We start from the raw sequence: 16,279 nt of genomic DNA, 5'->3' as shown, positions 1-16,279 counted from the left end.
TGTCCTTGTGGACGCTACAATATGTGGTCGTCTGTCAATGTTTATTCGAAACAGTTGGAAACCTTTATTTATTTTTGGAGTGAATTTTCAAAATGTATTTTACAGACGAAAACATTTTTAGTAAACATCGACTAAAACTAGAAATAAGTCTTGAGCACCACGCTAGTGGCGCAGGAAGTGGGGTGCTACAGCACCCACTGGTGTTGGGGAGAAAAAAAGTGTTTTTGTTGTTGTTGTTAAAAATAAATCAATGAATAAAAAATATTGAAACAATGGCGTTATTTGTTAATAACATGGTCACCACCTAACACCTTGCTTGCTACCAGGTCACGTTGGATAAGGCGCTATTGGAGCGGAAAAGTCAACTGTTGACAGAGGAGGAGTTAACATGGTGCAAAAACCACTTAGGCTATGTTCATACTACAGGTCTTAATGCACAAATTTTTATGTCAATGTTTGTCAATGTCAATGTTAAAGTTTTATGACGATTTTATGTCATATCTGTTTTTTTGGCGTGCCCGTTCAGACTGCCTTTGTCCATTGAGACCATTCAAGTATTACGCATGCGCTCTAATTCGCAGTCCGACACGTGCTGAGCAAAAAGACCAGCATGCGCAGAAGCATCAAAACAAATGGCCACACATACTGTACTGGCTGTCATCCGTCATTCCAGGGATATCATATGTTGCTTTTCAAAAATGAGGACACAAATAACATAAATAATCCCCGTTTAGGCTTATATTCAAAGTTTATATGGATCGATAGCATGCACGCACTGTTCGTGCATGTCTCACACATACGGGCAGTTTGCCCCGACTCTCGGCCGTGTAAGCAATGCTGAAATATTACTTATATGGGGCAGACAGAAAACCGATCATTCTCAGAAATGGGTTGAGGATAAGCCTATTTTTTTGCGACTGTTGTCAAGTCCAACCCTTCATAAAAAGCCGTGTTCAAGGCAAGCTAGGCGCTAATAACGCACAGCTGCATCGCTACCGTAGCGTCTCTCATGCTTTTTAATGACGTAATTGCTGCAAAAATTCCGATTTGAGAGACTGGACAGTACAGACCGCCGCGACAATCTGGAAAAATGTGGCCCAGATCGGATTTGAAATGGTCCAGTTCTATGCCACTTGTCACGTTCAGACCGTCAAGTCAATGCCTCACTCGAGTCGGAAAAACACAAAAAAATCAGATTCGTGCATTAAGACCTGTAGTATGAATGTAGCCTTAGAGATTTTTTTCTTTACAAAAACAGTGACATTTTCTCAAATTTAATTCGAGGTCGAAAATGAAAATTATGATCGTTTATAATAGTGCCTAGAGATGAAAAGTTAGCTGCAGATTTAGACACTGGAGAACAAATAGCTTGCATTGTAGCCATTTTATTGTTTGTTGTTGCTGCTGACCTGTCACCATGAGGAAGCGCTGTTGGATATTTGTGTGCAATTTGAGTGCTGTGAAAAGTGGATGTTAAACGGTGGCTTTATTGGACCTCTTAGTTTTCAAATGTGTGTCATTGCGCCGTCTAGCTGCAGGGATTTGCATTATAATACACGGGTGCATTTATTTCCAATACAAAACTCCAACACACACTGTAGGTGAAATACAACACTGTCTTTGTAGTAGCCTAGTAGTAGTACGCGAACTATACAGCATGAGTGTGTACTGCCATTGTGCATGCCTTGTATGGAGCATGATAAATTTGGACCAAAACGGCTGTTTTTGGATTGGAAAAAATGAAATAAGATCCTCAGCACCCCCTGCTGTGAGTAACTTCCAGCGCCCTGTGCCACGCTGTGATGCTCCACCCCTCAAAAAACAAAACAAAAAATTTAAAACATTGAATAAATGAACTTCCTGTGAGACAGATAGTAATTGAACAAAATATCTTTAATAGTTATAAACATTCTGTACACATCACAGGCGAATGGAAAGAGTCACATGCCGTCACACGTGTTCCAAGGTTCAAGAAGGGGCCTCTGACACGTTCGGTTTACTACCTATACACTTTCCTTTGATCAAAAAAAATATATATCGATGAAGGTGCAAATTGTGATGAGTCTTGAATTTTGTTCCTGAAGAGTCATAAGCTTGCACAGTGTCAGAGAAAGGAACATTTTAGGAGAACCACACAGAAAAGCACCATCAGCAGCAATCTCACACAATTTGACCATTAACATACTGAGCAGAACAACATATGAAGGATCACGCTGTCATGCTGTGGGCACATTTGGAGTCATTTACATGTTGAAAGTCAATACAATTACGCATTTATTACTTCCATTATTTCATTGTATTAATAATAATTCCCGAAGACCAGACAGAGAATTTCAATGTTGGATACTTGAGAATGTTGAGTGGAATTTTCAATGGGGATTGTCAGGAATTAAAAGGCATAAACTGGAATTATGATGAATATGAGAGTTCCCTCAAATCAGAAACATTTTGTTGATTAAAAAATATATAGATTTATGTATGTAAGAGGTATTTTAAAATTCCAGATGTACTGTACACACCAGAGGTGGGTAATAACACGTTACATTTACTCCGTTACATTAACTTGAGAAACTTTTTGACAAAAATGTACTTCTTAAGTAGTTTTACCAGCTAATACCTGTTACTTTTACTTGAGTAGATTTGTGAACAAACACTACTCTTACTCTGCTACTTTGGCCGACATCAGAGGTTACATTTTTCCTCTTTATTCTAGATATTGACTTTATTTTTGCCGGCGATGCCGACAGTAGCTGTCTCAGTTTCACCAATGAGATGTCGCAACAGTAACCACATGACTACAATAGACCAATCAGCGGTAACTATGTTTTTTATCCACTAGAGGGCACTCATGCTCTTTGGACAAGTGATGTTTCATGCTGTCAGTGTTTTTCTGGTCTGAATTTGATTATTTTTGTGTCATTTTTTTGGCCAAATATGATCATGTAATAGGTTATAGTACAGTATCATAATAACAGTTCACATAGATGAATTTGTGCTGAGAAAAAAATACATTATTTAAAAAAAATTTTTTTTAAAAACGACATTGTAAGGAGTTACAATGTTACTTATTACTCAAAGACATGTAGTTCTTAAAAGAAATGTTAGCACATTCTTTTTTTGTTGTTTTTTTTGTTTTTATATTAAAACCCCTCTTCAATTTTTCATTTTAATAAAATTTCTAAAATTTTAAACCAAAAAATTAAGTAGCAGGTCGCCATTGTTGTTGACATTGCAGGATAGTGATGTCACATGGCCACGCTGCCGGTCTTCCACAGTGTCAATCTTTAACTATGTAAGGTAGTGATTTAAATATGAAATTAATTAGAGCTCAAGCCAATGAGTAAGTTTTGTCCCTTGACTGACGCCGTAGTTTCCTTTTATTCCCTAGCACAGTCGCCATAAGCCATTGAGCCTTATGTTCAATTGTATGTTGTGAAGGTAAGACACCTGATAATGGCTCCCAGCATCATAGTTTGTATATCGTGACTAAATATGACCATCCAGTGTATTTGCTGAGCTAAGCAAGTTGCTAAAATGTTTAAATAGAGTTTGACCAAAATCTGAGTAAGTTTTATGTGTATTTTGCATATCTATTTTGATTTTGAATTTGTGAATGCCAGCTCTCGTTTAACTGTGTGAGAATCGGGCCTCATTAATACAGATTAAAGCACTTTTCTTTTTGTGAACATTACTTTTTGAGAGATATGAATATTATTTTGGTGTATTTTCACTATATGATACTGATGTTCAATTGTATGTTGTGAAGGAGGAGTTCACAATCAAAATAGATATGCAAACTACACATAAAACTTAGGCGTTGGTCAAAATATTTAAATATTTTAGCAACTCCTTTAGCTCAACAAATACAGTGTGTGGCAAATGTTTAGTCACAATATACAAACTATGTTGCTGGGAACCATTATCGGGTGTCTTACCTTCTCAACATACTGAACATAAAGCACAATGGCGCCCGCACTGGGGAATAAAAGGAAAACAACAGCATCAGTCAAGGTGCAAAACTCACTCATTGGCTTGATCTCTAATTAATTTAAAACTCGCCATTGACACCTTGTGGCGTATTTAAATCACAACCTTACTTAGTTAAAGAGTGACACTGTGGAAGTCCGGGAGCGTGGCCATATGACGTCACCGCCCTGTAAGCCTGAACGATATATCGTTTAAACATCGCCATCGCGATGTGTGCGTGCGCAATAGTCCCATCGCAAGGACGTGCGATAGTTTTTTTTTTTAAATCCACATACTGCTTTCTGCTCTGCAGAGCCTCACACGCTCTTTAAACCTCAGAGTCACTGCAGCACTTGCTTATTAAAGTTAACGATACTGCTATCTTTGATCTTGCCAAAGAAGCGGACATCACAGCGCAGCAGCTGTCAATCATCGTTTAACTTGTTTAACAGTTTCTGCAAGGAAGCCGCTTTGGAATGAATTTGTGTGTGTGTGTGGAGACATTTGAGACATATAAATGAAATGCCAGAAGTGATCATGAGGAGTTTGCAATTTCTACATGTCCACCAAAAGTCACAGCTAAGGTAGATAAACAGAAGTATTTAATAAAGCCAAGCATTTTTCTACTACAGTACTTTATTCTTGTTCAAAAATGATTTGGTTGGACAGTTATGTTTAAAACTGATCATAATTATTACATTTGAATTGCTTAAAACCATCGCACATGTCCCGCTCAGACAGTATTCTGCCTTTTGGTAAGTTTTACAGCAAGGCTTTTTTTACTGTCTAACAGCGAACTCTTGTGGTCGCTTTGCGACATGGTTTATTGTTGTCTTGCCAGTTCAATATGGCAGCACAACATCTCGGGCTGACGCCTACGTTGTAATGTTGTGCTTATATGATCCTTGGACAAGATTTGTCCGTAAGTATGGTTGTTGTAAATAATGTACATATTATGTTAGTAAGCGAAATGTTCTATTTTTTGTATGAGAAGCTTTTTGTTTATGTTTAGTGAACCTGTATAGCGTGCTAAGCTAACGTTGCTGCTAATGCAATGCTTGTGTACTTTTTTTTTGTAGTTTTACGACGGTCTAAAGAGGACAATGGTTTGAGGCCATTTTATTAATAAATCAGATGAAAAAGGAAGAAGTCAGATTATTATGGCGTCGTTCACTAGCTGTCTAGCTTTGGAAAAAGTAGACGCTTCGGAGTGAGGACAGCATAGACAGATTTAAATGACAGTAGAGTGAAATGGCCGCTACAGTCCTTATGTACCGTATGTTGAATGTATATATCCATCTTGTGTCTTATCTTTCCAGTCCAACAATTTATTTTACAGAATATATATATAATTTACATAAAAATATGGCATATTTTATAGATGGTTTGAATTGCGATTAATTGCGATTAATTAATTTTTAAGCTGTAATTAACTTGATTAAAAATTTTAATCGTTTGACAGCCCTAATATATATATATACATTTTTTTTTTAAATCATACTTTGGGGAAAAAGTGAGAAAAAAACATGCCTTATATGTATCTCTTTCCAATGCTAAATCTGAATAAATACATTGAGCACACACACAAAAAAATAAAAATTTGGAGGGCGGGGTGCGCAACTTCGCGGTTTTTCACTTATCGCAGCGGGTTCTGGTCCCCATTAACTGCGAAAAACGAGGGATCACTGTACACTGGTTGTTGTGAGTCATCCAAAGTCTTTCCAAACAGCTATTCAAGTCATCTAGTGAACATTTCTTTAAAAAAAAAAAAATATATATATATATATATATATATATTTTTTTTTTTAATATAAAAATTTAAAAATATATATATATACATTTTTTTTTTTTAAATATCGCAATATAATATCGCAAACCCCCCCAAAAACCGCAGCAATAGTTTTTTCCAATATCGTACCGCCCTGCGACGTTAACAACAATGGTGACCTACTAGTTAAAATCATTTTACAAATTTTATTAAAACGAAAAACTTTAAAAGGGGTTTCAATATCAAATTATTATAACTCGTACTAACATTTATCTTTTAAGAACTACATGTCTTTTTATCTGTGGTTCCCTATAAGTATTCTTTTCAACAAATACTTTTTTACTTGTACTTGCGTAAATTTTGGGATGCCTGCTTTTACTTTTACTTGAGTAATAATATTTTGAAGTAACGCTCCTCTTACTTGAGTAAAGGTTTTGGCTACTCTACCCACCTCTGGTACACACACACACGTAAATCTCAGTAAATTACAAAGTATTTTATTTATGATTTCAGAAGTGTAATTTAAAAAGTGAAACCACAATATTCAGTACTGTCTATGTATGTATAATTAGTTATTAAATACAATGCAAACCTTAAGAACCAAACTTTAAGAGTCACCCTCTCACATAAGTCCATCCCTACCATCCTCAGTGCAACAATCGCTTCAGGGCGCCAAATTTAAATTAGCAAGTTGCTCTGCCCCACCCTGTACAATGAAATATTTGGAGTTTCACTTCTTGAATTTAACTCCTGAAATAAATAAGATGCAAATCTATTTCAATTTAATAGTGGTTTGTGTGCTTTTGTCCAATCAAAATTTGCGCAAAATTCTATTCAACTCAATGGAATATTTACGAAATTCTTCGTTTAACCCTTTTAGTGCCATCGATGATGACGGACGTCCAATCGTGTGGCGCGTTTCATCCTTCTGCTTTGACTTGAAATGAGTTTATCACTAGTAGACGTCCAATTTATTTGAAATAGGAGGGTTGGCAGCGAATGAACGAACGCTGTCTATCACCGTCAATGAGTTAAACGTCCCATAGAAATGTTTATGCAGGCTATTTGGAGGTATTTGAAGGATAACAATAATAAAATAAAAATCTTCTATATCATTCTTAACTTTTTTCCTCTTAAATAATTTCTATACATTTGATTGTGTGGCATCCTCTCCTGCTTATGGCTGTTTCTCTTTATCATCATAAATACACTTTAAATATCTCATCTAGGAGGTCGAGTGGGAGAATCTGAGAAAAAATAAACCATATATTTACAAGGTGGTGGAGTAAATGAGCCGACAAAAGTATTTTCCTGGCTTTTTTTTGTACAAAAGATAAACCGTTTGCATGTGTAGTTGTCGTCCTATTACACTATACAATCTTTTACACACCGGGCTTTACAGTATGTGCTCTGCAAAGGCTGTCAGTCTACTTACAGTGCTACAATAACAGGATACTATCATTTAGTATGCTTTTTTTCCCCTCATTTGGATTAGTCCAATGAATATTCAGTCTTAGCGCTAAGTGAAAAAAAAATCTGTATGCCCTCCACAAAATGCCTATTAACAGTGTTTAACCCTCTCAGAGGAACATGAGGCTTGTATTAATTGTGTATTTTGTTTTAATTGGTTCTTTCCTCTGACATGCAAGGACAAGTCAGCACCGTTGGTCAATTCTTAAGGGACGGGAGCGCATGCGTGCTCGCTCTTTGTGATGACGTTGGAAAATACTGGAAAATGCGCGTCCGTTTTCAAGAGCGTGAAGCTTGAAGAGCAAAAATGACGTGCGTACAGCTTAGTTGTAGTGGTCATACTCCCTTGTGGCGGCATTAACAGCGTCAGTTCATGTCGATGGTGTTGAAGACCCACTCGGTGAACTTTTTGAGCTTGGCCGACGCGCTGTACGACTCCTCCAGGAGGCGCTGGTTGTCTTCGCGCAGGCCCTGGATCTGAATTTGCAGGGACGCCTTGGCGTCCTTCTCCTATAAGGAAGAGAACACAATAAACTAGGGCTGCAGCTATCGAATATTCCACCATAGACTCCACCATCAGTTGACAAGACACATCCCACAACCATTGTGCCACGCCTTCCCGTAGGGGGCCGACCCAGGCCAACATTTATGGAGGTAGATTTGTGTCTTTATTATTCAATCCAAAAAAAAGTTGCTTAAATCAAACAAAAAGTTGCTTCAAACAAAATATATATTTTCAATCGAAGAAAAAGACACTTCAATCAAAAAAAAAAATGTGTTTGAATGCAAAAATAAATTTGAAACTCAAAAAAATATATTTGAAAACTATTTTTCTTTGATTGAATTTTTTTTTTTTTTTTTAATTCAATTTTTTTTTTTGATTGAAACAACATTTTTGATTGAAGTCATGTAATTTTGCGTTTGGACCACATTTTGGCTAGGACATTTGTGTCTTTATTATTCAATCAAAAACTCCAGCAGACTCCAATGGCTGGATGGAGCCCTGGTGGCCATTATGCTTGCTTCATACTTTTATGCCTTTGGCGTACTCACCTGCCACTCAAACACACCGGAATTAGCGTTAAAGTTGAATCCTTGTGTCAAAATGATTCAATCGAAAAAAGTGCATTCAAAACTTTTTCCACTTAAAAAAAAAAAAAAGTGCGTTCAAAACTTTTTCCACTTTGAAAAAAAAAAAGTTTAAAACTTTTTGCTTTTTAAAAAAAAGTGATATATCAATAAAAATATATATATTTCAAATACAAAAATATATATTTTTGCAAATGATTTTTTTCTTTGATTAAAAAGAGTTTTGTGATTAAAGCAACTTTTATTGCGATTGAATGATTTAGACACAAATGTCCTACCCCTAATATTGCTCAAACACAAAAAGGATTGCTTCAATCAAATAAAACAGTTTGAATGAAAAATAAGGTGTTCAAATGCGAATTTCTGAGTCTCAATTATTTTTTCACATTCAAACCTTTTTTTCTCCGATTGAATCTTTTAAAATTTTTGATTGAAGTGATTTTTCTTTTCAAAATATATATCTTTTTGTTTGAAGCAACTTATTTTTTGGTTGAATTATAAAGACACAAATGTCCTAGCCAAAATGTGGTCCAAACGCAAAATTACATGACTTCAATAAAAAATGTTGTTTCAATCAAAAAAAAAAAAACGACTTAAATCAAAAAAAAAAAATTTCAACCAAAGAAAAAGTTTTCAAATGTATTTTTTTGAGTTTCAAATTTATTTTTGCAAACACTTTTTTTTTTGATTGAAGTGACTTTTTCTTCGATTAAAAACATATATTTTGATTGAAACAACTTTTTTTTTTTTTGATTGAAGCAACTTTTTTTTTGATTGAATAATAGAGACACAAATCTTCCTCCATAAACATTGAGTTGGCTTTCACTGTGATAAACTCAAACACGCTGCGTTCTAACACCCAATTTAGGTGGAAACAGGACGAAAGTTTTAGTGCATACAAGCAGGCAAGAGTGCCTCAAGAGTGATTTGTTCAAGGATTCAAGGTAACTATTAAATTAAATAGCACCAATAGTGCACTTGCACTAAATTAGTGTAACGTTTGCTTAAAATATTGACATAAAATGAATGATAACTGCCAGTTTTTGCTTTTACCCAAGAATCTAGACTGTTTTACGTTCATATCTAGAGAAATTCCACGATTTAAGCATTTATTTACAAGAATTTTCCACTTAAAAGTTCTTTGTTTCATGACGGCTGCCATGTTGTCTTACACAATATCATAACTTTAGCTAGAAATACAGTGCCTGCCATAAATATTTGGCACCCCTGAAAAAGATGTGTTTTTTAGCTTCTAATATTTTTTTTAATTCAAATAATATGGGACCTTAATGGGGAAAAAAAGAAAAATCCAACCTTCAATACAAGTGCATTCATTCAGTGGGGAAAAAAATCCCACATAAAGAAAAAATTATTTGACATCAAATAATGTGTGTCACAATTATTAGCATCCCTGGTGTTAATACTTTGTACAACATCCTTTTGCCAACAAAACAAGGTCTGGGGACTGAGATGGCCATGGGAGGAGCTTGATTTTGTGTCTGGTGAACCATTTCTGTGTAGATTTGGCCATATGTTTAGGGTCATTGTCTTGCTGAAAGACCCAGTGACGACCCATCTTCAGCTTTCGGGCAGAGGGCAACAGATTTTGATTTAAAATGTCCTGGTATTTCAAAGCATTCATGATGCCATGCACCCTAACAAGGTTCCCAGGGCCTTTGGAAGCGAAACAGCCCCACAGCATCACTGACCCACCACCATACTTCACAGTGGGTATGAGGTGCTTTTCAGCATGCGCATCTTTCGTGGCACGCCAGACCCACTTAGAGTGTTTGTTGCCAAAAAGCGCACAGTTGAAGCCTGGGACCGTGTGTATTTTTTGTGAGACCAAGATTGAGCTTTTTGGCACCCCACTGTGAAGTATGGGGGTGGGTCAGTGATGCTGTGGGGCTGTTTCGCTTCCAAAGGCCCTGGGAACGTTGGTAGGGTGCATGGCATCATGAATGCTTTGAAATACTAGGACATTTTAAATCAAAATCTGTTGCCCACTGCCCGAAAGCTGAAGATGGGTCGTCACTGGGTCTTTCAGCAAGACAATGACCCTAAACATATGGCCAAATCTACACAGAAATGGTTCACCAGACACAAAATCAAGCTCCTCCCATGGCCATCTCAGTCCCCAGACCTTGTTTTGTTGGCAAAAGGAGGTTGTACAAAGTATTAACACCAGGGGTGCTAATAATTGTTTGCCTGGCTCTGCCAGACTGTTCTTCCTGTATTTTTCAAACACTGAGAGAAAAGTCTGGGACTCAGCCGGCCATTAACGGCCTCTCGAGCAGGTACAAAATCAATCGACAAATCAGGTTCGTTTATTTGCGTGACGTGTTCTTAACGAGCAACGTCACTCTGCGCGTCGAAAGTCGTCTCCACAACAACACAGAAGGTGAACGGGAGAGCTGAGAATATGTTCCAATCCACGGTAAAATCAGTTTTAAATTACCAAAAACACATCGACACGAGTCATTGACAACAGTCTGTCTCACGCTAGCCATGTTGAATAAACTCCGCTCTCTTCGTATATTTACTTCCGCGCGCAAGTCCCTCGTCCTTCCCTCGTCATTTTACTAACGTAACATCTGCCCGTCGCTGATTGGTCCACTCCGCTGTCGGTTTGCTGTGGCTTGCTCCGCCCTGGAAATTGTATCCGTGTGAATGGTGGCCAGACTCAATAGCTGGAACAGCGGTGAGTCTGGTGTAGCAGGCAAAATAATTGTAACACACATTATTTGATGTCAAATAATTATTTCTTTATGTGGGATTTTTTCCCCACTGAATGAATGCACTTGTATTGAAGGTTGGATTTTTCTCTTTTTTTTCCATTAAGGTCCCATAATATTTGAATAAAAGAAAAAATATTAGAAGCTAAATAACACATCTTTTTCAGGGGTCCTAATAATTATGGAGGGCACTGTATTTACGTAAAATGAACGATAACTGCCCAATTTTAGCTTTTAACAAAAAATATAGACTATTTTATGTATCTATAGAAATTCCGCGATTTAAGCATTTATTTACATGAATTTTCAACTTATAAAGCTCATTGTTTTGTGACGGCCGCCATGTTGGATTCTGTATCTTTACACAGTAGCGAATACAACCTAAATAAGTTCTGATTGTAAGTAGAGAAATGCAAATTTTGCTTTTGTTGAGTAAAATTATGATTCTGCATGCATTTCTCAAGTTTTAAGTTTTTGATGTGCAATCAGACATGCAAACAAAGTACATGACAGAAAGTTTAATGGGACTAATTAGGCGAGTTACATGTAAAACGCGATTCATTATATGAAAAAAATCATGATTACAAACCTAACCAGGAACGAACTCACGTATCTTGAGGTAGCAGTATACTTTGCAGCACTACTTTTAGTCATGTACAATGTATTTTTAACCACACTTCTGCTCTACCTATCTGTTTTTTTCAGACTGTTTCCCTGGAACTTTTTTTTTAATCTGGTTGCATTTTAACCCTTTAACACCGAACGTGTCGGATGCGACACATTTACGCATATCATCTTTGAAGCCTCGTAACGCTGTAATTACGTCACCCACGTGCCCCTGGTCGCTCTCGTTTGAAAGTATGGAAGTTGAAGTCCACACCAGTTTTTATTTGAAGTCAATCGACCAAGTAAAACGGGAGATAGTGTCATTTGAGTTTTATAGTTTTATTGCACTCATAAATATGCATTAAAACGCTGCATGGACCATGTGTCTATCTCCATAGTTCCATCATTTCTTGTCCTTTTTTCAAAACCGAAAAAAGCACAAAAGACTACATATCCCAAGAGCCGTTGTGATGTCAAGAAGGACGAACCTAATGTGAACATTTTTAATAAATTGACGAGCAAGGCGCCAACTAAGGGAAAGGAGACACGCGTAGCAAGCAACGGCCGGTTGGATTCAGCGAGCGACTTTGAAACGTGCAGAATGAATTGAAAACTAAATTTAGCGCAAGCTAATGCATTATTTCATTAACTCAAGGAATAGGATGAGCTGTATTTGTCATTGTTTTCTTCGGATCAGTTGGCGTCTCGGCGAGTAGAAGTGACAGCGCGCAAACGGCGGATGAGTAGGCTGTGTGACGTTGTATGTGATGCAGCTTAGTGACATTTTCAATAACAAACTTTATTGAGTGCGCTGAAAAAAAAAAACTATTGGGTTGCATGCCTAAAAAAAATGAATTGAACTGAACTACTTGTCAATATTTTTGAAAATACCTTTTTTTCAATGTTTGTTATTTTTTCTTCACGATGAATCTTTTCCATTTTTATATAGATGTGTGTTCGAGAAGCTTGATTGCATGTACATATATACCTTTGATAAAGTGATGGGTACATTACCTAACTTCACAAAGAGATATCCTCCAAACCCTTTTTGTGTTGGATAATATATATAATTTTTTTCTCACTATTTTGCACTGTATATAACATGTTTTGACCATAGTATGTGTGAAGGCCAAAAACGCCTATGGCCATAGCTGCTGTTTGTGTTGAATTGTCAAACATAAAACTATTCAATCTTATTTTTTTCTATTGAATATTTATCCTAGCAAGTCAAATAAATATTATCAAGCTTCAAAACGGTTGGTCGAGCATGTTTGGTTGTCAGTGGGACTTCAACATTACAAATTTTGAAAAAAGATTTGGGGATTTTTTTGTCTTTTTGGGTCCAAAATGTGGATTAAAGTTGGTCAGTGAAAAAAAACAACAGTTTGGACATGAAGTTCAAGGTATCCTGAAAAAAGGGACCCAACTTGGCCTTTGTGAACAGTTTTTTTCTTTGAAATATAAAGGCAACATCAAAGGCATGCAAATTCGGCCAAAATAGGCTTAGGTGTTAAAGGGTTAAACAAAAGTAAATACAAAAAAAAATCCAATTTACCCTTTTCAAGTCTTCCTGGAGCACCTTCACCATTGATTCCAGTTGGCTGACTTTCCCCATTAAACAGGCTGGTGTCTCGCTGTGACAAAAAAGGATAAACAACGTCAACTCCTGACAAACTTTGGCACATGTACAATAGTTTTAAAACGTGGTTATTTCACAGCACAGTTTAGCCACGGACACTAAAATGCTGGCATGGGGGCGGTTTGCTGATTCTACTGTTCAGTTTTAATTACTTATTTCCTCACGTAGTTGGCTAGGCAACAGGTTTACGTTACCTAAAGGAGTAAAAAAAAAAAAAAAAAAGAAAAAAAAAAAAAAACATTTCCATACATTAACTCATTTGCTATCATTGACGGCAATAGATGTCCAATTTTTTTGAACTTGGAACCCCTCCCAGTTTGCCCATTGCCGTCGCCATAGTTCAACTACGAATAGACTGGTTGTAATTTCATGTAGGAATCAATCATAGTTAAAAATTAGGGCTGTCAAAATTATCGCGTTAACGGGCGTTAATTAATTTTTTAAATGAATCACGTTAAAATATTTGACGCAATTAACACAGCTTCCCCGCTCAGAGAGATTTAAATGACAGTACAGTGAAACGCTCACTTGTTGTGTTTTATGAAGTTTTGCCGCCCTCTGCTGGCGCTTGGGTGCGACTGATTTTATAGGCTTCAGCACCCATGAGCATTGTGTAAGTAATTATTGACATCAACAATGGCGGGCTACTAGTTTATTTTTTGATTGAAAATTTTACAAATGTTATCAAAACGAAAACATTAAGAGGGGTTTTAATATAAAATTTCTATAACTTGTACTAACATTTATCTTTAAGGAACTACAAGTCTTTCTATCCATGGATCAATTTAACAGAATGTTAATAATGTTAATGCCATCTTGTTGATTTATTGTTATAATAAACAAATACAGTCCTTATGTACCGTATGTTGAATGTATATATCCATCTTGTGTCTTATCTTTCCATTCCAACAATTATTTACAGAAAAATATGGCATATTTTATAGATGGTTTGAATTGCGATTAATTACGATTAATTAATTTTTAAGCTGTAATTAAGTCGATTAAAAATTTTAATCGTTTGACAGCCCTATTAAAAAAAAAATTCCTGACATGTAAGAAAAGGTGCCTATTTAGGCCTTTTGAAATGGGGCCTTCAGTGTTGGGAAAGTTCATTTTCCACACAAACTAGTTCAGTTCACACATTTTACTAGTGCACTAGTTCACTAGTGCAGTTTACAGTTCATAACTGAAAAATTTGAACTCAGTTGTGTTTTTTTTTTTTTTTTGTAGTAAAGGCCGGTGATCGGATTGCTTCATACTTGGGGGAAGGCTGTCTCAGTGGGGCCGCCTGCGGCTCAGCCTGCTGTGGGCTGACACCTGCTGGGCTCTCGGCCACAGAGTTCTCCTCCTGAGCCGCCAGATAGACCAGTCTCTGCTCTGTCGGACCAATCACAAAGAACATACTGTAGATTATTATTATAGTCGAAAATTGTGCTATAGTCAGAGGTAGGTAGTAATGCATTACATTTACTTGAATAGCCTATTGAGAAAAATATACTTTTTGGATGACTACTTTTACTAGAATCACATTTTTTTGGAACTAACACTACTCTTACTTGAGTAGATGTTTTGGCTAATCTACCTAGCTGTGTCCATAGTAGGGCTGCAGCTGTCGAATATTTTAGTAATCGAGTAATCAACTGAAAATTCTATCGATTAATCGAGTTATCGGATAAAACATTTTTTTTTTTAGGAGAGGTAAAGAGCAATTATAAATATACATGAGAAAAAAAGACATTTAATCACAATATTGAACCATTTTCAGTCAATCAATGTCTCTATTTTCGATGTACATTGTTGAAAACAGCCAACAATTGCATCTAAGATGTGACTAGAAAAAAACATTCACTGCTTTCACTCAAAAAACTTCTAGATCTTATAAAAAAAACAAAAAAACCCATATTTTTTACCTAAAAATGTGCAGTAATTACCAGGGGTGCACATAAGTGGTCCGCATGCGCGCATGCGTACTGGACGTAGACAAACGCGCTGGCCCTCAACGGTTTCCATACGCTTTTGCGTACCGATGGCTGACCACTGTATTTGCGGCGGACACGAGAAAATAAACTTCTCAAAATGTCGAAGAGGCAGGCCACACTGAGTAATTACTTCCGTGTTCCCCCACCCCCGTCAAAAAACAGACAGACGACAGAGACGTCACCGGAGCTACCGAAAAAAAGGACTTTTGCTGAAAAGTGGCTACAGGAGGTACCATGGCTAGGAGCAAATGATGCTCGCACGGAAATGCGGTACAAAATGTGCCGTGAGAATCCCAATGTCGCCGATAAGAGCAGCGCATTTTATGTAGGGTCAAAGAATTTCAGCCTTCCAAACTTTGAAAAGCACGAAAAAAACAGTGAGCATGTGGCAATTAAGCAAACTATCGATGTCAGACATGACCCCACTCGCCCTATGGACAAGTCGCGGAATAAAGGTAATGAACAGCGACATGCACTGACAAATGTGTTTTTGCTCGCATTTTACAAAGCTAAACATGCACGTTCAATGAGGTCTTATGAGAAGGACATCCCACTTTTAAAAAGGCTTGGAGTTAATGTGGGAGCCGCATAATGCCCTTTATTTTGAATTAGTCGTGCTTTTATGTTTATTTTTTGACATTTCACTTCAAAGTAATGGCAATTTTGTTGTGCCAGTTGATGTTAATCAAGAATTAATTGTTAAAATAATTAATTAAAGTTAATTGGCTCTCAGCAAAGCTTGTCATAAATTTATCGCATCAGGCGGGTCGGCTCTCAAGCTCAATGAGGACCAAGTCACATCTCCAGGTCCTCCTCTGAGAACCTGGGCAAAAAAAATTATGTGCACCCCCTGGTAATTACGCTTGATAACACACATCACTTGAAAGCTACGTGTTTTTCCCACATGTTTCAATTTAATTTCCATTTGTGTCAAGCTATTTTTAAGTTCTAGTTAAGTTATAAGTTAGTCTAAACTGTAAGCACTGATAGGATTTTGAGTTTTTGCAGTGTTCAAAATAAATGTATG

At 36.7% G+C, this 16,279-nt stretch overlaps 1 protein-coding gene across 1 annotated transcript in view; it reads right to left on the bottom strand.

Moving 5' to 3' along the window:
- Positions 1 to 1,874: 1,874 nt before the first annotated feature.
- The window catches only part of LOC130930717 (signal-induced proliferation-associated 1-like protein 1), a 134,725-nt gene continuing 120,320 nt past the window's right edge, over positions 1,875 to 16,279 (bottom strand). Inside the window, exons 19-21 of the mRNA XM_057858765.1 lie at positions 14,533 to 14,650; positions 13,190 to 13,268; positions 1,875 to 7,714 (exon numbers count right to left, since the gene is read on the bottom strand). Coding sequence (XP_057714748.1) covers positions 7,571 to 7,714; positions 13,190 to 13,268; positions 14,533 to 14,650 — 341 coding nt within the window. The 3' untranslated portion in view covers positions 1,875 to 7,570. The remainder of the gene's footprint in view (positions 7,715 to 13,189; positions 13,269 to 14,532; positions 14,651 to 16,279) is intronic.

Source organism: Corythoichthys intestinalis, chromosome 15 (genome assembly GCF_030265065.1).
Source record: "Corythoichthys intestinalis isolate RoL2023-P3 chromosome 15, ASM3026506v1, whole genome shotgun sequence".
In the NCBI taxonomy this organism is placed as follows: Eukaryota; Metazoa; Chordata; class Actinopteri; order Syngnathiformes; family Syngnathidae; genus Corythoichthys; species Corythoichthys intestinalis.
Note: the sequence above shows the minus strand (reverse complement) of the source record. Positions and strands in the feature narration are given on the sequence as shown.